This window comes from Sabethes cyaneus, chromosome 3, assembly GCF_943734655.1.
Source record: "Sabethes cyaneus chromosome 3, idSabCyanKW18_F2, whole genome shotgun sequence".
In the NCBI taxonomy this organism is placed as follows: Eukaryota; Metazoa; Arthropoda; class Insecta; order Diptera; family Culicidae; genus Sabethes; species Sabethes cyaneus.
Window position 1 is genome coordinate 173,362,413 of NC_071355.1, and position 24,093 is coordinate 173,386,505.

The 24,093-nt window shown below is 39.8% G+C and overlaps 2 protein-coding genes across 3 annotated transcripts in view; one reads left to right on the forward strand and one right to left on the reverse strand.

The window, feature by feature from the left end:
• LOC128742292 (uncharacterized) overlaps positions 1-2,192 on the forward strand; it is an 88,992-nt gene extending 86,800 nt beyond the window's left edge. For both annotated transcript variants that reach the window (XM_053838618.1, XM_053838619.1), the window contains one exon: positions 276-2,192. In XM_053838618.1, the coding sequence (XP_053694593.1) occupies positions 276-644 (369 nt within the window). In that variant the 3' untranslated portion in view covers positions 645-2,192. The remainder of the gene's footprint in view (positions 1-275) is intronic.
• A 5,028-nt stretch (positions 2,193-7,220) lies between these two features.
• Positions 7,221-20,717, reverse strand: LOC128740424 (proton-coupled zinc antiporter SLC30A2). The gene is made up of 6 exons (XM_053835965.1): positions 20,595-20,717; positions 8,869-8,979; positions 8,643-8,805; positions 7,708-8,543; positions 7,401-7,641; positions 7,221-7,333 (listed from the first exon to the last, which is right to left on the reverse strand). The coding sequence occupies exons 1-6, from the start codon at positions 20,715-20,717 to the stop codon at positions 7,221-7,223; spliced, it is 1,587 nt and encodes a 528-aa protein (XP_053691940.1).
• Positions 20,718-24,093: the final 3,376 nt, after the last annotated feature.

A 24,093-nucleotide genomic window follows, 5' to 3' on the forward strand; every position in this document is an offset into this window, starting at 1 on the left:
ATTTCAAATTGACGCGAAAATAAAAGTAATTGTCGTAAAAGGGGATTTCCCATGGATGCTCATTTGATTTGCTTATAGAAGTTATCCCAAAATGCAAAACAGTATTACGTTATGTAATGTAAAATTTTACTAGTATTGTGTAACTTATAATTCTATTTCACCAATTATCATAGTTTTGTGAAACAGATAATCTCTTAGTAGAATCATTTCTTCATTCACCTTTCATCGGTCAAAATATTTTTCTAACTATACTCTTGTCCATTTTCCTTCCGCAGAAACCGTTACCTAAAAGTCCAGTTCCGCAGGCTCGTAGTACAAAACTCGTAAAGCGACCTTTTAAAACCCCCGCCACTGCAGTATCGAACGGTTCGGTGGATAATCACACGAATGGCTCTAGTAAAGACAGCAGTACAAAGTCGGCGGCATCGGAAGCGAAGAAGGCAGCCGCGGCTAAGCGGGAAGCCCAGCGAAAACAGCTGATGGAGATGAAACGGAAGCAGAAATTGGCCAGCAGTCAGCAAAATGTTGAGATATTCGTCCCCGGAGCGGCCAATAATGGCAGTACTAACTCCTCCACCACCCCCAGTGTTGTTGTGAATGTATCCGATGCGACGAATGGTGTCGCTGTAGTGGATGCGAGCTGATTCCGCTGCGCTTAGCTACACAACATCATCTAGGCTAGGTGATCGGTATCGCACAACTGCGGTCGATTGCCCGGAAGTTACGTAAATGTGGAAAAAATGTTTCTGCCGTTCTTTTTGTATTTTTAAACTGAACGCTAACTTCTAGATAATTGTATTTGACTGATTTATTGTGGACGACCCTGAAACCTACGTTACAAGTGTGGATTTAATCTTGACAAAACCGGACTCGACAAGGAGTATGCAAGGGCAAGTGGGAGTATAAATTATAATCAACCGTAACTAAAATACATCCATTGTGATTTTATGAGAAATGACAATTTTTTATATGTTGAGTATACTTATTATTAGTTCTTAGAAATCCGAATAAAAAACGTAAGAAGGTAAATTATTTATTTAGTTGTAAGAGTCACATGCTAAACAAGCAACTTTTTATAGTGTGGAGATTTTGCATTGCATCAGCAAAGCATGCAAAACTATACCAATTACATTGTTTGAGTTGATTGAAATGCCAGTGCTGTACGCAATAGGAACAGTTTGGTACATCCTCCGGTTTCTGAAAATTGCAAACGATAAAGGAGATGAATTTACTCTTTTATAGGTTTAGTTTTTATGAAAAAGTAATATCTATTACAGTCTCATCTGGACTAGATGATAATTTTTTAGCGAAGCGCTACAAAAATTCAGAAAATTTATTTCGGCTACTACAATTGACGTATTAAAACTAACCCTTTGAAATAATCAATTTGTTTACGTTTTATATCATTTTAATTTTGATGCTTTCTATAATCGTTAATTTTACTACATACTCGCGCTCTGGTTAGATTTCCGTTTGTAACTTCTGCATTAACCGATCCCATATACCGTCGCCAATGCTTTTCCAACTTCGACTCGACATTTACGATAGTAAGTTAATTATGTACAAAAACTCATCACCATCAGTGTTGTCGACTTTCCAACATTCCACTCTCCTTCTGACAGCTTTTTCACGTGTCATCTAATGATAGATTTTTTTTATTTGACATTACATCAATATGAGTGCCTTTTGATCATCGATCACGAACATTAGTACAAAAAAACAAGTAAACTGTTTTAGTTTTTCACCAACATTTTCGATTACTCGTTATCAAAATTGTGTAATTTGTCGAGTTGAAACCCGTGCTATCTGTATCTATTTCTATATCTAGTATTTTTGTATCTAGTAAAATTTGCTCATACTTTCAAATGATAGAATTATGACTATATGAACTACGTAATAACTAGCTATTGAGCCACTTGTAGACACAGACGCACGCCTGCTTTAAAAAAGTATGCAAGCAAAACAACAAGATTCGAGTTCAATCACGACGACGAATAAAGTAGTCAAATATATTCATAGTGTTCTGATTTATACTGTAACCTGCAAACGATCTATTCAACTATCGAATCACGCAAATTAACATATACAGAAGATAAAGAATGAATCTGATTATCCGTTCCCAGCCGGGAAATGGAGTGGTATGCAATGATGCATGAATAAAGTGAAAATGATGTATTGTGAATACACGAATGTGGAGCGTATATGATTATTGTTTTTTGTATCGAATTAGAGCTAAAAGAATTTTACTTTACGAAAAATAATGTAATTGTAATTGCTGCAATCTAAGAAACAACAAATGTAATCAATAGTCATTCCAATTTGAAATTGCATAATTATGTATTGAAACCTGCAAAACATTGTTCGTTTACATCTTTTACGAAGTAGTCGTCACGAATACGTCCGTTTTTGCGTAATACGCTAAAAACAATATGGTGTTTAGTTGTAAAAATCAAGTGGCATGGATTGTCTTATTGAATGTTGGCTCAAGTGTATAAATGCTTAGCAGAAAAACCAGAAGAGGTCCCATATGGCTGCCTTGAGGTATATCCGAGAGATTGGTAAACCTGAAAGAGAAGCAAGAGTCAAGCTGCACACATAGAACTCTGCCACATAGGTAGGTAATGAGCCATTTCGTCTTAACTACTCGATTCGACTACTTGACACATTTGTTCGGCTTACTACTCGTCCCAACTCCTCGACTTGATTGCACGATTGAACTGCTCGACTGGACTGTTCGATTCAACTGCTTGACTGAACAGCTTGATACAACTACTCGACTAGACTGCTCGACTCAACTGCTTGACTTAACTGTTCGATTCGCACTTGGCTCAACTGCTCGATTCAACTGCTTGATTCCACTGCTCGACTGGACTACTCGACTCAACTGCTCGACTCGACTTACCTACTCGACTAAACTACTGCACGCTATGTCCGAAGGTATTTATTATTTAACTTACATGCACCTCAGATTTCTCTTCACAGGATGTTAGTATTAATCAAAACAATTAATTTAGAGAAGGTCTTAAAATATTCTATCTTGGGTTTTTTGAAAAATTCAATTTTCAAGGTTATTTAGGGGTCATCCCCTCTCAAGAGATCATATCCGTTGTAATCGACCACCTCCGATTTCAACCAAATTTGGTATAATTGCTCATTTCGACCCCACATTCATTTTCCCAAAGTTTTATACGCATTGATCAATCCCTCTTGCAGTGACGGTTCTCCATTTTTCTCAGATTTTCGTATATACTCATTTTTCACTGCATGTCACTGCAAGGGGGATTGTTCAATCCATACAAAACTTTGAGAAATTAAATGTGGGGTCAGAACAGGCAATTATACCAAATTTGGTTGAAATCGGAGATGGTCAATCATAACGGATATGATCTCTTGAGAGGGGATGACCCCTAAATAAACTTTAAAATTGAATTTTTCAAAAAACCCAAGATAGAATATTTTAAGACCTTCTCTAAATTAATTGTTTTGATTAATACTATCATCCTGTGAAGAGAAATCTGAGGTGCATGTAAGTTAAATAATAAGTACCTTCGGACATAGCGTGTACTGGACTCAGCTGCTTAACTCAACTACTCGATAGGACTATTCGAATTGGCTGCTCGACTCAACTGCTCAACCCGATTGCTCGATTCAACCATTCAACTGCTCGACTAGACTACTCGATCTAACTGCTCGATTGGGCTACTCGACTCAACTGCTCGATTAAACTGTTCGACTGGACTGCTCGATTCAACTGCTCGGCTTTACTGCTCGATTCAACTACTCGACTGAACTGCTCAACTCAACTGTTCGACTTAACTGCTCGACTGAACTGCTTGACCCGACTTCTCGACTAGACTGCTTGACTAAACTGTTCGATTTGAGTGCTCGCCTAGACTACTGCATTCAACTGCTCGACTCAACTCCTCGGCTGGACTTCTTGACTGAACAGCTTGATTCAACTGCTCATCTAGACTGCTCGACTCAACTGCTTGACTGCTTTTTGATTCGACAGCTCGATTCAACTGCTCGACTGGACTACTCGACTGAACTGTTTGACTCAACGCTCGACTGGACTACTCGAATCGACTGCTCGACTGGACTAGTCGACTCAACTGCTCGATTAAACTGCTCGACTGGACTGCTTAACTGAACAGCTTGATTCAACTGCTCAACTAGACTGCTTGACATCTATTTGATTCGATAGCTCGAGTCAACTGCTCGACTCAACGCTCGGCTGGACTACTTGACTCGCCTTTATTTCACAGGCACAGACGATAATTAGACGTACCTCTTAGCTACTGGAATTTCAATTATTTGCTAAAATTTGCAACCAAGTTCCCTCGTTCCAACAAGATGGAGATAATTTATATCATTTATAGTTTGAATCTCGACTAATATGATGTCTTGAAAGTTAATCGGTGTGGGAAAGTGTGCAACGACACTGTTGTAATGTGTTCAGAATTAATGTGATAAGGTGATGAAAGCGATATGAATCTTTTGGTTGCTTTTTCGCGTTTTCTAATTGTAATCTAACTATGAACAGAGATGGCAACGACCTTGATATTTGTGCATGCGTAAATTTGGGACCCAGCGATTTTCTTTTATTTTTTCAGTCTAATCTTTTGCATAACAACAATAGTTTATGGAGTACTTTAAACTTCAGTAACATTAGTAGAACCAGAATTCACAGGAACTAAAATAATTGGCGGGTCCCAAATTAATGCATGCATAAATATCAGGATCATTGGCATCTCTGACTGTGTTTTTAAATTATGGAACACATTTCGCCCTGCGTCAAATCTGCGTTCGTGGTTCAAGACAGTCTAACTTGTGGTTTGCGCAATAGTAGCAGGGAATCTGCCTTCAATTGATGTTCAAATTGTTGAAATAGTTATAAACGATACAAAGTTCTAAGCCATGCAGATCCTGTAATGCTAGTTGTCACCGATGGCAGAGGGGCGGCTGTGGCGATCTACGCTAGACTGAAAGTGAAAGCTAAGAGAATTGGAATGAAATAAACACATGCGCATGCGCCTCTCAAAAGAGACAAACGCCTCCCACGGATGGCAAACGTTGACAGCGACGAACTAGAAGTCTTGGATGAATTCGTCTATTTGCAAGGGGTCGGATACTCGGCACAGCCGTTTTTATGTTCGGCGATTTGAAACGAGTCGATCTGTGCCGATGCTGTACCGAAAGTGCCGAACTGCAATATTTGTTAAATCGTTATAATCGTTATAATCTGATAGATCTGGCAGCTGTGCGAGATGACTTTGACAACTGGCAGTGTTCCCATTTCATATGTAAAATTGAACCGGAGATGTGTCGCTTGATATCTCTGGATTGCCGAGGCACAATGTGCTGAGTGTCCGACCCCTTGTCTATTTGGCATCACTAGTCACCATGGAGCATGGACAACCATACAAATAACCCAAGTAGCACACTTTAGGTCCATTTAGCTGAAGCAACCGAATGACGACTGAAATTAGTCATAATCCGGTTACCACAACTACTTTGTAACCACCATGCTAGCAGGGAAAGAACTCCTGTGGCGCATTCAAGCAGAAAATCAAATGTTGGCGTATTTTGCCCTTCGTCTTTCATGTTTTTCGAAGAATTAGCATGCTTTTACTGCTGTACCATTATTACTAACCCTTACCTAGAATTACAAGGCTTTCAGTCTATTTAAGAAGGAATCTCTAAGAACTGAGCTCATTGAGGGGATTTCCGTGTGATGCAAAGTATGTTGCAATAAATCATTCATTTAGTCAGTCAATATCAATATCAACGCATCAAACGTTCAGCAAAGTGGTAGACGCATGTTTTTTTCTGAAAATACAACTTAGGGTCTTAGGGATGAATGACCGGTCATTTCTGACCGGTTTCTTAAAGCTTGCTTGGAATTGGAATAAAAACAATTGCTTGTGTTTCAGTTATTTATTATTGAATTTAAGATCTTTTCTTACTTTTAAGAAAACACGGATAAAATTATTCGTCACGGTTTCGAAAGAATTCTCGAACTTTATGGCTCATTAGGCGACGCAAACTTTCTTCGTCCATCGTATTGGCTAACTTATTCCACCAGAGGTCTTCATCTGATTGATGTCTTTGACAACTTTTCCCTTTGCTTTGAGTCTTTGCTCTTCATGATTGCCCAATATTTCTCAATAGGGCGGAACTGGGGACAATTGGGTGGGTTAAGGCCTTTCGGAACAAACTGGATCCCTTTCTCTGCATACCATTGTTGATCGACTTTGCTGTAATGACAGCTTGCCTAATCAGGCAAAACATCACGGGATGGTGGTGGGATCGAATGAATGGAGAAATTTTGTTTTTGGAGACATTCCTTTTGGTACAGTTCCGACGTCATGGTCTTATTTGTAACGAAAACTTTCGTTTTTTTTTGTCACAGCTGTCAGAATGTCAAAAATACATAGGTGAAGCTAACAAAATTCCCGATACGTGGGCGCCAAGAAATCCGTCTACCAAGAGCGCCACAATATGAGCAAAAGTGTGTTCCATTTCTAAATGAAGCAAGCTTTAGCATGTTTCTTTTTGTGCTATAGCATGCAACGGAATAATATTACAGAGCTTTTGGGATGAAGGAAAAGCAAAGATTCTCTAAAACAGTGATGGCCAAACTGCGGCCCGCGGGCCGCATGCGGCCCTTCAAAATATTTTGTTCGGCCCGCAGACTGATTTGAGAGATGGTGCACTTATGAGTAATTTTTTTGATGACACAGGGGTCACTCAAATCAGCCGTAATGCCTCGTGCATTTAGTAGTTCCGAATAATTTCCGGTTTAAATCTTGTGGTAATTGTGGTAATTCCCAGAAATGGCCAGAGGAATTTGCGGCCCGCGACATCATGGGGCGATCTCATTTGGCCCGCACCATGCCTATGCCTGGGCACCACTGCTCTAAAAAGTGCAGCAGTAGTCAAGCAAGCAAAAGTATCCAGGATGACAGCAAATATAATTTATTCCAAAAATAGCCTGTCAAAAATTTGTGCGATTAAGTCTTATTGTAAGGGAAAAAACCTTTTCAGCCGATCAATGTAAAATCTTAGAAGTAAAATGTTTGTATATGGCAAAATTTTTACATTGACAACCTTAGTAAAAAGCCCGAACATTTAAAAATTACTATATCCTTAGAATCTTTGTATATTTTGTATTTGTTTTATATTTTAACTTATAAAAAATCTAAAATCACGCACACAACCTAGGCACGAAAAGTTATCTTTTCTATTTGTACCGTACACTTCTTTATATTAAACCCGTTCTGAGCAATTGCATGCGCAGCGACTAGAATTTTGGACGTATTTGCAATTGGATCTGGAAGAAACAACGATCTTTAGATTGAAATGCACTATTCAAGTGATCAGAAATTGTTTTTACTTACCAACCATCAGATGAACGGTCATCACGTTCAGTCCGGTGGAAATGCTCCACACGTTCAGATCGTGCACGGCCTTGACGCCGGATATGCACTCGAGCTCGGTGCTGAGCTTATCGACCGCCACGCTGGTCGGGACGGCATCCATTAGAATGCGCACGGAATCCCGAAAGATCCGCACCGTAGTGACTAGCACGATGACTGAAAACAGGAGCGTGCAGATGGGGTCGACTATTTTAAAAGTTGGCTGCGGACGTTTGTTATTTGGATTAAAATATTTTAAGTGTTTAAATGTAAGTAGTTGAAAACTCACCTGAAATTTAATGATAATGGCAGCGATTAACACTCCAATACTCTGAATAAAATCACCGATCACATGTATGATGGCAGCCCTTACGTTAAGATTTTCATCTCCATGCTGCGGATGGTGATGGTTTGAGCAATGTTCTTCTTCTGAAGACAGGTCTTGGCTATCACAGCTGTCTCTTCTGCTACGGCTTAAGGTCAAGCAATCGTCGGCGTCCATTTTATTGTACAAAAACTTACTGGATGTTATGATATCTGGAGAATTGCCTCCAGCATCCAAACTCATTCTCTGTCTTAGGGCTTCGGTGTTCAGTTTTTTCCTAGCTATGTGAAGAATATTCTCTAGATTTGTAGACGAGGCTGTTTTCACCGTAAACGAATTGTGTCTAGTGTTTGGAAGCGAGGTATGTGGGCTAACGCTTGGAGTGTGAGGTAAGTTTGGAATGGTGAGTTGTTCCATTTGGCAGGTCCGTTTTTCGTCACATAGATTAAACTTTTCCAAACGGAGCTGAGGCTTCTTTTTACGCGGTGAATGAGATCGGGAGCGAGACGGTGCAGGAGCAACCGATATAGATCCGACGGGTTTGGAGTAGCCGTTCTTCTGCGCGTGAACATGAGAATGGCCGTGCGAATGGCCATGATGTGCATGCGGCACTACGGCACAAGACCCGTGCAAAACCAATGCTATGGCAATGTTCATCACTACGCCCAACACGGCTATTACGATCATACTGTTGGCATCAATATCGAAATCATCGTGGATTAGCCGATGAGCGGACGCTACTACGAGGAATACTGTGAGAATCCAGATACCGAAGATGGACAGTAGGGCACCGATAACCTCTGAAATGTGACGAATGGTTTTCATCAATTATCATTGCTGAGTGACGTTTACAGAACTCTAAGTGTAATCCGTAATTAATTAGAACAAGACCTTCTTACCTACTCGCCTATATCCGAAGGACATCCGCCCGTCGGGTGGTTTATTCGATATCCAAATCGAAATAACCGCTATCAGGAAGCTAATGCAGTCGGACAGCATATGGGCGGCGTCGGTCATGATTGCTAAACTGCCGGACAGGTAACCGCCAATGAATTGAGCCAGCTAGAAAGATGTGCCAGACTATTTTTTTTAGTGATGATCTGCGATGCTTGAATTCTTACTCACCATGAAAGCTACCGTAAACACGATGGCCCAAGTAAGTTTTCGTTTTTCAGTCTCTCCATAAGATTCGTCGTTTTTTAAACTATGATTGAATTTGCAGGTTGGATGTGCAAGCTGGAAAAAAGAAAAAAAAATCGTTTGTACTTTGGATAGAATATTTTGAACTCGGTGCCTATAAATAATTGACGAGGTGAAAAACAACGTTTCTGCGTCCAAACATGTCCAAACAGGAATCGCGTTCGTCGTCACGGTTAGAGTAATTTTATCCATTAAAACAATGTTCATCACTTAACAGATATTGTGATGATCACTGTGTCAATAGTTTTATCATTTTCGATAACACAACTTGCGAAACAAATCTGGCGAGGTCCAGTTAGCAAGCGAGCACATGTTTTTGCGGTGCGGCGATGGATCATAATTTCTGGGTTGATGCAGTCAGTTCGTCGCAGTAGATTCCAGTATTTTCCCAATGGACAGGATGAACAACAGCTATATGGAAAGCATTCGAAACGCAATTTTAGTCGCGCGAGTGTGAACAGTTTAAGTCAACTTTGATTAATTCTCCCCCATGCTACACTGGTAGATATATAACGGCAGCTAATGAATTCGAAAAGTGTATCTATAACACAATATAATTTGAACAAACAAATGACGCATGGGAAATCCACTTTTCATAATATTGAGGAGTTTGTGTTGTGGTGACTGGAACAATGTCCCAAGAGAGTTTCGCTACCACGTGCTTCTTACGCGTCCCTGATGGTGGCGAAAATTCGGTAAGTTGCCCACAACGAAATTCTCTGTAATTCTGTCGCCTGAGCCGCAACAGAAGCCTTTCGGCGTTCGATTATTCAACCAGAAGTAAACGATTACTCTAATCGCCGAAACATTTTTTTTTGCTCTGGCTTACTTTTACGATTTTATAATGAGTGGGGACCCTACTCTGGAAGGTCGAAAAATAATGACTTTTTTTCCGATGCTGGATATAAACTTAAGCGTTATCAGGGTATTTTTGGAAAAAAAATTCAGCTAAATCGGATCACTAGATTCTGACATACACGTACCGCCAGCTGAAAAAAACATTTTCGAGAGAATCTCGTTTAAAATTTTGTACAGCCATGCACTTCCTTTGAGGTGACTACACAGTTTTTGCCGTAACTTTTCAACCATACCAAAAACTCCTTTTGGCATGACATTTCAGAAGGTATAAGCCTCTCGAAAATGCAAAAAATAAAATTCGATTTTTCCGACTTTCCAGAGTAGGGTCCCCTTTAATCGAGTTTGGGCTTTTTCCTCCTTAGATACAGAGGGGCGCCATTTTAAAATTTTGATTAATCAACAAAATCGGTAGCTTAAAGACAGGTTTTACCATCATCGTCGTCGGCAGGCTAGATCCAGGGTGGCTCGTGCTGTTTCAAGCAGTCGTCAACTCGATCTTGGGCACCTCGCCGCCAATTTCCCAGTCGTCTCAGAAGTCGCAAATCACTTTCGACTTGGATGATCCATCTTGCTCGTTGAGTCCCCCTGTTTCTGGTGCCAGTGGGGTTGTTGAAGAGAACCGCTTTCGTCTCACTGTCATCCGGCATCCTTACGACGTGTCCGACCCACCGCAGCCGACTGACTTTCGCCAGTTGTAGGATGGGAATCTCTCCAAGCACTACTTGTAGCGCGTGGTTCATACGTCTCGGTCACTATCCAATTTTAGTTTGTACTCCGCCTAATATCATCGCAGTACTTTCCACTCGAACACGGCAAGAGCGTATGTCCTCCGTGAGCAGCGTTACGCCTTCACGTCCAGGAAAAACTACTGGTCTCAAGGGTTTTGTCAGCGGGGTGCTCTCCCTATCTTAACGAACGGTGTTTGACAGTCGATTTAACGAAGGGCGCTATTGCAGAAAAAGCGCCCGCCTGACAGGTAAATTTGCTGCCAACCTTGAGTGAAACGCATGCAGTGACTTGTTATTTCTTTCTCGCATGTGCTGAGATGTTGGCGACAAAAACATGGCACCCATCGCAAGCCCCTGGGTTTTGTACATCGTCAACTTCGTACGATGGCGTATGCTTCTCGATCGTAGCGTTTCGGTACGGCGTATTCGTGTTGACGAAGTTGCTGATATTGTTCAGTGTTTTGCACGAGAAAAAAAGAGAGGGAAGTATTTTTGCTTTTGTCATCACCCACACGTTGACAGTTCGACACGAGATTTTCTGTAAGTGCGAGCAGCTTACGAAATCTCTTTTACTGCCGTCAACGCGAATGGCGTATGGATCTTCTTACTAGTGCTGTTGTCCGCGGTCACCAGCGTTCCTAAATACACGAACTCATCTACCACTTTCAGTTCATCTCCGTCAACGGTTACCGTCCGTGGGAGGCACGCGTTTGTTTCCTTCGAGCCTCTTACATGTATTTGGTCTTGCGTAGGTTGCTTCCACCGACGCGTCAAGATCTTTGCTATAACATAAAAGACGGCTGCAAATCTAAGAGTTGGCTAACCTTGGCAAAAATCGTGCCTCTCGTTGCGATTTCCGCTCGTTGGATCACCTCCTCAAAAGGGTTGTTGTACATCATGCAGGATAAGTCACCTTATCTTAACCCTCACCGCGTCTCGAAGGGACTCGAGAAACAAATCACTCGACTCAATGTAGCTTTGATCAGTTGCGTCAGTTTATTCGAAAAACCGTAGTCGTGCATTATCTGCCATAGCTCGATCGACTGCATCGTATGCTGCTTTGAAATCAAACAATAAAGATGTTATGCACAGGCATGTGGTACTCCCAACATTTCTGTAAAATTTGTCGTATGGTAAAAAGCTGGTTCCTAGTGGCGCAAGCCCCCATGTAGGTCGCCTGGTAAGTCTCTACGAAACCCTGTGCTATCGGGAACAGGCGGCATAACAGAATCTGGGAGAGTATCTTGTAGGCGGCGTTTACCAGCGTTATGCCGCGATTGTTACAGCAGTCGTGCTGATCGCCCTTTTTGTTGATGGGATAAATTACTCCTTCTATCAATTCCTTCGGTACCTTCTCCTGCTCCCAAATCTTGGAAAGACGCCAGTGTAGTACCGTTGCCAGCGTTTTCGGCCCTGTTTATGAATCTCTTCCGGTAGGCGGTCCTTACCGACGGCTTTGTTGATCTTCAGCAACCTTATTTCTCGTTTGTGATCATGTGCTGGGACATTGTAGTTTACTTACCATTATTTTACCAAAGTGTTTGTACGTTAAATATATTAATTACTTTTAATATGCAGCAGAATTTGATGGTTTATACGATCGAAAGTAGCTTTAATATCCGTATACACTACATTAATTTGAGCACAGTCCTTCAACGGCGGAGACAGAACGAGCAGAACTGTAATAAGTTTGTGCTAATACAGCGCTTTGGATAAATAGCCGTGTTGTATTGAGAATATGATTTCACTTTACTGAACAAAATTTAGCAATTTAGAGCATGCACATAAATATGTAATTTCACGGTAATTTTCTATATTGCATTTATCCTCCTAATATGAGGAATAATCCATCGCGAAGCGCGTCAGTTTTTAGGCTATCCTTTACATGACATCAACATGCATACCAACACGGTAAACTTAGCAGATTCGCACTTTACTGCTTAATGATGCTAATCGCTCAAATATCAAGAGACGACCCTTTATGCCTTTCTATAGAAGGAGCTCTCCATAACATGTCCTTCGTTTTAACTAATACGGCTATCCGTATAAAGGGAATCGACATTACCATGAGCTGGATTTACACAATGCTATCAAACAAAGAAATCATACCATTATTGGAAGAAATATAGGTCACGATTTCGGTGATCAAACGATATCCATAAGGAGAGATCTCTCCCCCGACACACTCCTTCGTAAGCCATTGCAGCACGGTTCTGAGGTCATTCTTTACATCGACGACGTAATATGCCCAAGCAACGATATGAGTTTTAAGGTACTTTTATGGGGATTTTCATGATCAATTTTGGTCTTAAATGCCATCATAAAAGTATTATGATAAAACCCAAATTGTTACTTAGGATGTTGAGGTTAAGTTGGGGCTCTAAACAACGCTTTTTTATGATGCCTACAGGAGATGTTTAATAGGTAAACTCAAGTAAAACAGTCGTTGAATGGTATACTAGGCAGAGGAAACATACCATCGCTCTCCCTTTACTGAAGGGTGCCAGACTGACCTTCAGTAATGAATGATAAAGACCTTGCCGAGGTCACCTCGGAATAATTCTGGCCCATCCAGATTATAGTATTAGCAGAGTAACTTCAGTGACCTGAGCTTACAGTACTACGCAATCGAGACAATGTGCTAGCCAACAGCCTAGCAAGATAAGGATCGTTTCTTGGCCCTAAACCGTTTCTGGACACCTCTGCATATCCCTCTGCAATGGTTCATTTTTAATACTGTTTACTGTTTTATTTCCTAAGTAAATCTTTGTTGGCTCACACAAAAATGAGTTAGTGCGAAATAAACAAGCAATCTCTGTGAGACGACACTTTTAATAATTCTTCACATTTCAAAGTTTACACTTAAAATAAACTAGCATATAAATTCGTGAGAATTTTATGAAAGTTTTATGAAACATTCTTTCAGGTTTTTCTGTTTATTTTTTTCACCACTATAGCATTGCGTTGGTATCACATTCAGAGCTGTACGCTAGCTGAAAGGTTTATTCACAGTCTAAGTTAATCCACTTGGACCCTACGGTAGTTCGAAAACTACTCGTCTCAGCTCGTAGTGTATTTTATCAGCATTATCACGAGACGCACGAGACTTCTTACGGAGCATTGTACCGCTCTTTATCATTTAAAAGTATTGGCAAAGTCTTAACTGCTATTTGCCTCTTTTATAAATCTGCTCAGCTCCTGTGTAGCTGTTACACCTGCTTGACTTTATCAATTATGTAGTACCTATTTGGGGCATCAGCATTAGCAGCACCCTTCGAAATTTTTTATCGTTTATTGCGAATATAAAAACCACTTTGTTTTGTTTTAAAGCTTTCATCATTTATTGGGTATTCAAATTTAATATTACTATTGTGAACGAATTTTGTAGATGCGCAAAATAGTAGAAGTAGGTGTATTCAAAGTAAACACAATCGAATTCATAAACTAATCAGACAATCGACATGACTGATAAGCTTGACGTGCAAACAGACGGTAAGCTTGTATAGTGGACGTAAATAGACGGTATTTTAATCTCTGTAGAAATTTTACGAGTAATGCTCATGGAGAAAACCCCATATGATATGAAATCATGGAATCTTAAGTGTAACAGTTGGGGCTTAATTTGTGTCCATTCACTTATGCTTGATGCTAAATAATTAGTAAAATTTAATTATTTGTTTCAAACTTGTTTTGTTATAAAATTGTAACAAACCAAAATTGTTTTCATTAATGTATGTACGGAAGGGCAACACAGTCGCTCGCATTATAATCGATCAAGATTATCTGTGAAAGATAATGAAATTTGACCGGAATCGAAGCGGATTTGCATGTTTCGACACGTTTGGGAAATTAGTTGACGATAGGTTTAAAAACCAGTGAGTAGGGGATGAAGCAGTCCGCGGATAGCTTAGAGCTTGAGTAACTTTTTCTTTTAAAATAAAATTATGTTTTTGAAAATGAATTCGTTGTAGTTTTTATCATTCATCAGAACCGTACTGTGTTGTGTACAGGAATTGACTGTGGTAGTTCGACATATATAACAAAAATCCACTCAAACAAACTTGCCAGAATTAGTTTAAAATATTTTTGCCCTGATGAATAAAGGAAATAAATATTTGAAACGTTGGCCTTGACAGCAGATGAACTAGTTTAATAGAAACCCGATAGCCAAAACGCCATCACTAAAACCAAAATTAGTTACGTTGGTCAAAAAAGTCACTATTATTTTTATGAACATAATTTTTATTTTAAGCAAAAAAAAATCGCTTGAAATTTTCAAAATCAATGACGAATAATTTCGTTTTATTTGTCACGTTTGCCACCGCTCTACCTAGTTCGAGCTAAACATTCTTGATTCATGCCTCGCATCTCTGATTTACGATACGACGTAACATCGGCCCTGGGCTCCGTCTAATGACATGCTAATTGAATGTAAATTTGATTGATTAGTCGATGAAAAACAAAAACGACAGCCAAAAGGGATTTGTCATTCTTTTATCCAGTTTATATTAATTTATCTGGAATTGAAATCATATATTTGCCAAAATAATTATTATAACGTGCACGCTTAAGGTCATGTGGACCCAAAATTTGTCGAATTCACGTTCAGAAAAAGTGTAAAGTATGATAAGACTAAGTTAAAAGTTAGAAGTTAATTACCTAAGCAATTTTTAAATTTTTCTTCTTCATCGGCTAAGTGCGGATCGCAGTTGACTAAACAAAAATTACTACATTATTGTTAATCAATCATTCCTCTAGAATCACGTGCATCATCGAGTAGACGAAAATCGTTGAAAACAACAATGCACTGACGTAGTCGTACACACGAAAGATCATTTGCATCATTACGTGCTGCGTATTTTATTTACCTTGCCCGATGTTCAACAAATTGTTCACATAGCGACGAAGAAGTTCGAGTGGTCAGTTGCTAATCAAGGCGTTCTCCACCACATCATATCGGTCAGCGGTGTTGCGGTAGAAATAGAAATGCCTGTGTATACATATGCAGAGGTACGGCGGAAACATTTCGTGAACATTCATTCGTAATACAGTTTACCCTAGCCGAACTAACCTGATTGCAGCTAAAACTGTGCCAATAAAGTAAGCTTATTCTAGATATCGCTGGCGGTGATAAGAAAGTAATAATTTCCATCATTGAAATAGTACGGAACTACTTATCACAAAACACCTAGCTGAACTTATTGTCAGAGTAGGAATATCATTCAGTGATCATTTATTGTAGTAATGAAACCCTATGTGAGAAAACAAGAAGTTAGTATATTTATAATTTGATATTTAATTTTTGATTGAAAGTTTAGAAGTTAGTATGATTTAGCAACGTTAAACCAAGCGTTGTCATATTGAAAGATCATTTTTACGTGCCTTTATTCGTATTATAACCGTTTTCGCGTAGCTCAGTCGCATCAATTGGATCCGGTTTTTTCTCAGTGATGGATTCGTCTTGTTTCAACAGTTCATAAAAAGCTTTGGAACCATGTCCCATCAAATAGATAATACAAACTGTAGAAGAAAGTAATGATACAAAGGTGTTGATAGTCTCCCAGGGGAGTCAAGGCGTAGAGGGGAAAGAGGGGAAAATTAAGTAAGAGAAGGTTTTTTTTTGTGTGCCAGAAGACTGGCTGGGTTCAAGAATGTCACTGCGGCGAGTCTCGAGATTGTCTTTTTAGCTGGTATCGACTGTGCCCCAAGTAGGTACTGTTAATCACGTAGTACCTAATTGGGACACAGGCTTTCAACCTAGCTCAACTCCATTAATGGGTATAAGCAATCCGTTAACTGTGAACAGCAATCGGTACCAGCTATAAAAGACAATCTTCGCGTTTTTCGCAGTGGCATTCTTGAACCCAGTGCTCTTCTGGCATACAAAAAAGGGAAGGTCATTGAAACAACGGGTATTAAGCGTGAATAATCTTCCTCTTTACCCAAGCTGGGGGATGGATGGTAAATGGTTAAATAGTGCGCTCCAGAACCACCATGAGGTTCCACAGCCTCTTATTCAGCAACTCCTATCTCGACCTCCTCGTGGTACCATCCGGGATACGTTCCTTAGTGGAAATCGGACAACCGGTGGAAACTAGGGTCGTATGCGGACAGAGAAGGGGGCACTCTTCGTAAACACTCCGCCTGCAGGACGGTTCTCTTGACTCTCAGGAACCAAAGCAGAGGGTCCAAAGCCCCTAAAGGAGATGGTTGTAATAGCTGTTATCCATGGTTATTATGTAAAAAACTTGAATGGATAAACCCCTAATCCAAGGTGTAACGCGACCCGTGCCGAGGGATGAATGGTGGAGGGGGTTCTATAAATTCTCTCGCCGCAACGGAGCCTGTGGAGTACCAGGGCGCCCTCCACAGCAATTTGCCCTTCAAGCCGGTCACTGATGCAGTGGACGATTTCTTACCGTGCAAGCTCTCTCTGCCGAAAAACAAAGAAACGAATGAGGTGGAGAGGAGAGTAGGGAAGGAGCAGGACTTGAACGATGCGCTAGCAGGGGCTCAGTCCTGATCCTCGTCTATCGTTAACACGCCGACTCGTTGTGAGTCGACAAACGAAGATGTGGCTCCAAAACTTTCTACTCTCGGGTCGAGATTCACTTTACCTGATCTCTGACTGCATGCTGGAGGGTGGGCTGAAACAAAAGGAGAGCCGAACAGTTATGGCCAGTAGGTTGGCTGTACAATCGCTCAAACAATCTAAATAAATATATAACGTCGAGTATCCACCCCTAGGTTACTCAAAAGTTGCTGAGTCTCAATAAGAGAAATCTCGGCAAGCTTACCGGTCTTGCGACAGGATATTGTCCGAGTAAATATCATCTTCGGAATCTCAGTTTCGTACAAGATGATATTTAACCTCGGAACCCTTACTCTGCAATCGTGGAGCACAAATACTACGCAGACTGCAGTATTTCAAAAAGGGGAGATCTGGTTGGCGTCGCCGATCAGGGTACTAGGTTCATAAACCTGTCACTTCCTCAATAAGTGATAGTTAAGCTTGAAGCGTATAGTAAAACAATAAAACGGGGCATACCACAATAGTTCAAAATAATGGACGCAGTGGTAAGAGTACCCAACAGAGGAGAGAAGCTGGGGGATCTGTGAATCGAACCAAGCTATTATTGGACCCAATCATAGCCGGATTCGAGCCAAAGTTCTGGAAGGCCTGGAAGGCCCTATGGATCGCAGATATTGGTGAATATTTGGCCGAGTTGAAGGCATAGATCGTAGAAGCATGATCAGACAGTCTCCAAGGCTTTCTTTTTTTAGGTGTCTGTAATGAACTAACTTTTCATCACCCGTCAAGTAGTGCTTAGCAATCTCATATTTAATTTATGCAATACGTCTGAACTTCTCATTCTTTGCTGTCTCTAGTACAGATGAAATGAACTCTGCATTGCCAAACTGAAACCAACGATTCGAGCGAATCACTTGCGTTCGTGTTCGTGTTATTCTCTAGATCCATTCATTCTCGACCATAGTGAATGAAGTCAAATATGAATCATTCTTTTGTTTTGATCTGCCGGCAACAGCAAACGAAATTACAATCAACGTAAACATTACTCTGAAGTTTTGATTAATTTCCTTCACCCAGGTTTTGGTTGATCTTAAACAACAGGCAGTTTAAAAAACTAAGCTTTGAGATCTAAAATATCAGTCAAGCGCAAAAAAATTGACTGACAGGTTAGTCGAGCAACCATGTAGCACTGCAATTCATGAATGAATTGTGTTGAAGGGTAGAAAACTGAGAAAAACAAATACTGTCAGCAGTTTAGTAGTCATTTCCATGGGTTGATCGATAAAAGAATACTAACAGGGGTAAAACTGTATGTGCTAAATGCGTTTTCTATTCGCCTTCATGCAGGGCTGTCAATTTTTTCAGTGCCATCAACATGCGAAAAGCCTTGCGTTAAAAATATAGGGGCAGTTGCTCCCAAACGCAAGTACGATGTTCAACATAATGAGTTCAAGTTTCTTGCTTTTGAGTCAATCGTTTGGAAAAAGCTTGGCGGATAACTCTTAATACCATTCAATCCAGCATCTTCTTCAGCATCTTGAAGCGATGCAATCACTCGTGGATGTTGGGTTACTTAGAGGAACCTTCCCGTCAGCTTTCAAGAGGTCTTGGATACGTTTCAGCTATCGTTCTTCTTCGAAAGACGGAAGAAAATTAGCACTTGCCGCAAACGACAATTATTTGGCCTTAAATGCGACATTTTCACACACCTGAAATGAAATGTATTCGCCTAGGTATCCACTACCTTGTCTTTGTCTATCCGAACAGCATGAATACGTTTTCGTGAACAAAATTATTTTTTTGAGCATAAAAACTGCTTTTGAAAAGTCTAAAAGTCAATGACGACTGTTGGATCCTTAAACTGGCATAAACCCAATAATGTTCGTGTACTAATAGAAGTTAACTCGAATTTCATTAAAGAAAAATATTAATCCTACCATGGCACTATGGACAAAAACGGAACAGAAAAAATCAGAAACTGTCAGCCAAATGATAAAATATAAGTGAGCCCATGTAAAACATTCTTGAGAATTGTGTGGTGGCCTCCCCTTACCTGTTTATTATCGGGAAATATCTCATTTTGCTAATTTTTTCCTATTTTTTCCAATATTTAAGCTTATTCGACTAGATCAAGCAAGACTTTGACAAAACATAACCTAAAACCTTAATTATTTTGCGTAAAGATATCTGCAGAATCGAAGAGGGTTTATCTCATTTAGTTTAGAGTACAGTGGACTCTCGGAAAAGTTAACTCTCTGAAAAGTTAATTGTTCAGAAAAGTTAAGCGAATATTAGCTCTCACGCAACACTCTAGAAAGTTAATTTTTGGCTTAACTTTTCTGAGAGTTTGAATATATTGGTTGTCCAAAGCGTTCATTCACACACGTGTGTTTTCCTTCTCTCTTTAGTTTTCATTTTTCGATTATCGCCTTTTCACATCTTCATACAGAGTCTCATCAGAACTGAGATTAAATTGACTCTTGTACCGGACAGTTGTAGCAATAGTTCAATACGGACATATAGTTGCTTCAGGATTTTTTATAACATACTGGAAAAGCGCAAACTCAGATTGAACTTTGAATGCCAAAGAAGGAACAGTAGGGAACAAAAAATAAGTGCGAACATTGTCAAGATGTTGTCGTAGGCTACGAATAATCAAAAGTAAACTAGAATAACCGACTATTTTAAATTTACTGAATTACCCTAAGTATTATTTCATAAAGATCTGGCTACGTATTTCTTTATATTACAACTTTCCGATACTTAAAAGTGTGTATCCATATTTTTCGCTTTTGTATTTATCATTTTCAATGAATCTTAGAATTACTCAGAAAAGTTAATATTTCGGAAAAGTTAATCGACCTATTCCCGAATCGATTACCTTTTCCGAGAGTCCACTGTATGTTAATTTTTTTAGTTGAGTTCCCGTTTAGGATAGTCTGTTTGGTAACACAAGGTTTATTTTTACGATTTTTGAATTAACGCGGATTTTATTACAGGGTTTTTTTACGCGCCACGTATCCCCCGTGAATGTATAGTGATTTAAATTACGTTTACCTCTATACTATTTCTTTTAATCTTTTTTTGAAAATTGTTTTCGTCCCAAACAAATTCTCGAAGCAGTCCAAACTGGAACGATAACTGAATTATGCATAACAAAAAAACTTCCATCTCCCCAAACAAATAAACGGCAGTGTCGTTAGACTCAAAAGGTAGGGAAAACGTACTCGCTGGTAGTCATAAGCGAAACCATGATTGCTAATCACGATACCCAGACCTCAGAAACCGTGCCCTTTGAGGTTTGGAAGCCGTCTAAGCATTGTTTCGATAAGACCTTGTGCGCTCGCGATTCCATCAGTTGTTCGTCGTCGTCGGTGATATGCGATAAGCTGCGTTCCATGTCGGTTTGCCATTGTTCAGTTAATAATGATAATACGGCTATTACATGTCTCAGTCAAATTCACAGTCAAAGCGACTGGTTTGCAATACCAGTTAACGTTTCTATGCTTTCTAGCATAGTTTTTCACTTTCACCGACTGACTTACGCTGGCAATAGACAATAGATTCTGCTGGCTCGATGTGTTGTTGTTCCCACTGTTTCCACTATCGTACATTTCGTCATCACACGTCGTGCTAACTTGCAGATAAACCGACATTTCGTATTGAAGTTTGGCGTTGATTCTAAACCGTATATTGGAGCCACACAAATATTAGCAACGATGCCGAATTCGGCTAAATTACCAACGGCACTTGATTGCTACACTAAACATATGCACATCTCCTCGATTGGGGTCTTTCGGTCGCAATGATTACTTTTGCATCCACAGTCCGACCATGACCACACAAAACTCACTTAATCAAACAGCTAAACTTGTTTTATATCATTTTTCCGCTCGACGCGGCGTCAAAAATTATCACTTTGATGAAACTTATAACCATTTACGTCTAACATCTAAAACCCAGGTCCCGTCCAAAATCTCCACCAAACTGGTGGAGTTGAGAATGCGTCAAAACTTTGGAGCTGTTGACTCAACCGGCGTGCGAGCTATACTGAATGAACTTTTCCAATCCCTCAAGCCATATATTTCACATTACAGTTTCGTACTAATATCACTGAAAGCTACCGTGCATAGAAAGCTCAAATCAGTAAAGCACACATGCGCTATGCCACCAGCTTACCACTACGACTGTAATAAGAGCTGTGCCTGCGGTACTGGAACTGTACGATTCGCGGGTTAGATAAATAAATGAACTGGTAAAGTTATCAAGTGAATCTGAAAACGACAGTAACATGGGAGTTTAGCAATACTTACTCATATAACATGGAATATGTTTTGGTAGTAGTTGCAGTTGGTGTTCCGAATTGGAGCAACGTCCGAACTGGATCATGTCTTTCTATAATATATTATCTATAATTTAGAGAGTAACACGAAAGTCCATAACAAGAGAACGCGTTAGCGCTATCGACGGCCCTGGAAAAATCCTTTAAATGCAAATACCAAAACTGCGTTAACGAGAAACTAGCAGTCATTAAGTTTTCATTGGAGATCCCAATTTCAGAAGCAGTTTTTTGGCTCAAAAGCGGACATCTGTTTATAGAAATGTATTCACTGCATTCTTCTTGCCAATCTGAACATAGTGAATATATTTTCATGAACAGAATTTTTGTTTCAAACAAAAAACTGCTTTTGAAATTTGCAGAATTGATGACGACTAATTTCACCTTAAGCATTTTCGCTTCAACGGATTCGCTCGAAAGTGGAAAACGTTTGATCATCTGATTTTTTACATAAAGATAAAAATGCAAAGATCAGTTTTCGAAACTAAACTGTTATATACACTCAAGTCGTTTTTTACGCGAACGATACGTTCCGCGTAAATCAAAATCGCGTAAAAAAATCCGCATAAATTCCGAAATTCCCGTAAAAAAAACAAGTAAATTCTGAAATTCGCGTAAAAAAACTGCGTAGAAAGCGACTTCAGAGTATATCACTTTAGTTGAATTATATATGTGTTATATGCTAATCTGACTTGAATTTGCAAAAACATTTTGTTGGGCGAATTGATGAACGTTTCAGCTAAATAAGAAAAATAATAGAATATCATTGGCCTGCCCAAACCTAAAAAAAGTACGCTTTGTCTTAAAAAAATAATGTGTCTATTGCCTGAAAAATCAGGAAAAATCAAGAAATGTCAAAGAGATTCGTTTCAACCTGAAAAAATTCTAAAATGCGCAGAAGGCGTCAAGATTATCCAATCGCACTTTCACGTGTGATGGCACACATTCGAAAAGTTCCGCTTGTGCAATCGATAATACATCACAGAAGTAAACTGCACTTAGGGCATGGGAGTGTCCTTTCTTACGTCGCTTTAAAGATGGTGATTTTGACGTTGACGACCGTCCGAGTGAAGGAAGCCAAAGACTTCCGAAGATGCTCGATTGAGTGGCATTAGGAGTTACCCGCCAAGCCATTTCCAAACGATTGACTCAAAAGCAAGGAACTTGGGCTCATTATGTTGAACCTCGTGTTTTCGTTTTGGAGCAACTGCTTCTATAGTTAAAAAGAAAGGCTTCCTTCCTTCAGTCTATTAAGCTATTTTTTCAGTTTAGTCACCGTTCTAGTGGACGCACAAGTTCAAGTTTTGATGTTCTTCTAACAAAAAAAGTTGATTACCTACATTCTTGTGAAAATAGTCATAACATATTATTGTTTTATATCGGCAAAGTATTTATTTAGCGAAAAAAACAGGAAAATAGGTCAAATTTAGAAGCAGGCTGAAAATATCCTCCTGTACCACAGTGCTCCAAAATCGCAAAAAGGCGGACATTAGCAATTAACTAAAGTGTTTTTTCACGGGCAGTGTCTTTGGAGAAGTTTATTATCAAAATATAGCGCATCTTTCGTCACTAATGGCTTTGCTGATATTGTTCAGGGTTCTGCGTGAGAACAAAAGAGAGGAATTTTCTGTAAGTATAAGCAGCCTATCTCTTTTATCGCTGGCATCGCCAATTAGAGTGACCTACAATTTACCAACTAGGATGATACAAACTTTTGTTCTTAATAGGTGTACGTTAAAAAAAATTTCAAAAAAGTTGCAGAACACACTAAAATAAGCAACTTTGCTGAATATAGTAACTGTCTATCTCTTACTGGTTGCATAATATAATGAAAAACAGATCAAAAGAGCACTTAAAAAACAATTATGCTTAGTTACTTTGCACACGGTTTCTTCATTGCCTTTAAATGTTCTACAAAGTTATTCAGTATGTTAAAATACACATTTTATTTAACTTGACGAAAACAGTCAAGCAACTGCGCTCGATGCTTTGTTCGTACAGCTCAGTTCCAGCCAGAGCGAAAAAGTTGTACGTCATGAGATAGTTCGTGTTTGCCGGATAAAGCCGATCCAGCATTTATAACATCCTTCCATTTTGGAGAAAGGCAACGGAATGGAAGCCTGGTTTTGGTCGCCTGACGGTGCTACACGACTGTAAAGTGCAGCGAGAGCTGTAAAGAGGAAGACCGAGGACAAGGTGGCCTTACGGTTCTGCGCCTTAGACCGGCAGGTTGGACCAAAATGGACATTTTTAAGCGGAACCATCAATCTAAGCTGGTCGTTACTAAGCAGAAGACAATCACCCGGAAGGAGCAGCGGCACTACGTCGCGGTTATTATGGTTGACAAGACGAGACCTACTTAACACTGGTCGGCAACGACTAGTAGGGGGCAGGGTACTTTACGTCCGCCATAAAGAAGGTAAGCGACTACGTCAAATATATCTCCCACCCCCACACCACGTTCCTGAAGACCTTCTTCATCATTACAGAAGGTCCTCTTATAGCTGACCAAGGCCACGAAAGAGCTGGAGAACATGCCGACATACATTTTTTCATCGACCGTGGTTAATCCAGGGCGTCGAAACGAATGATTTAAGAAAAAATTTGTTGCATTATATTAGGTATCTTTTGAAGTTTTTTTCATCGGCATTCGAAATTAGTCCATTTTTAATGCATACGTTATGTGCCAACTT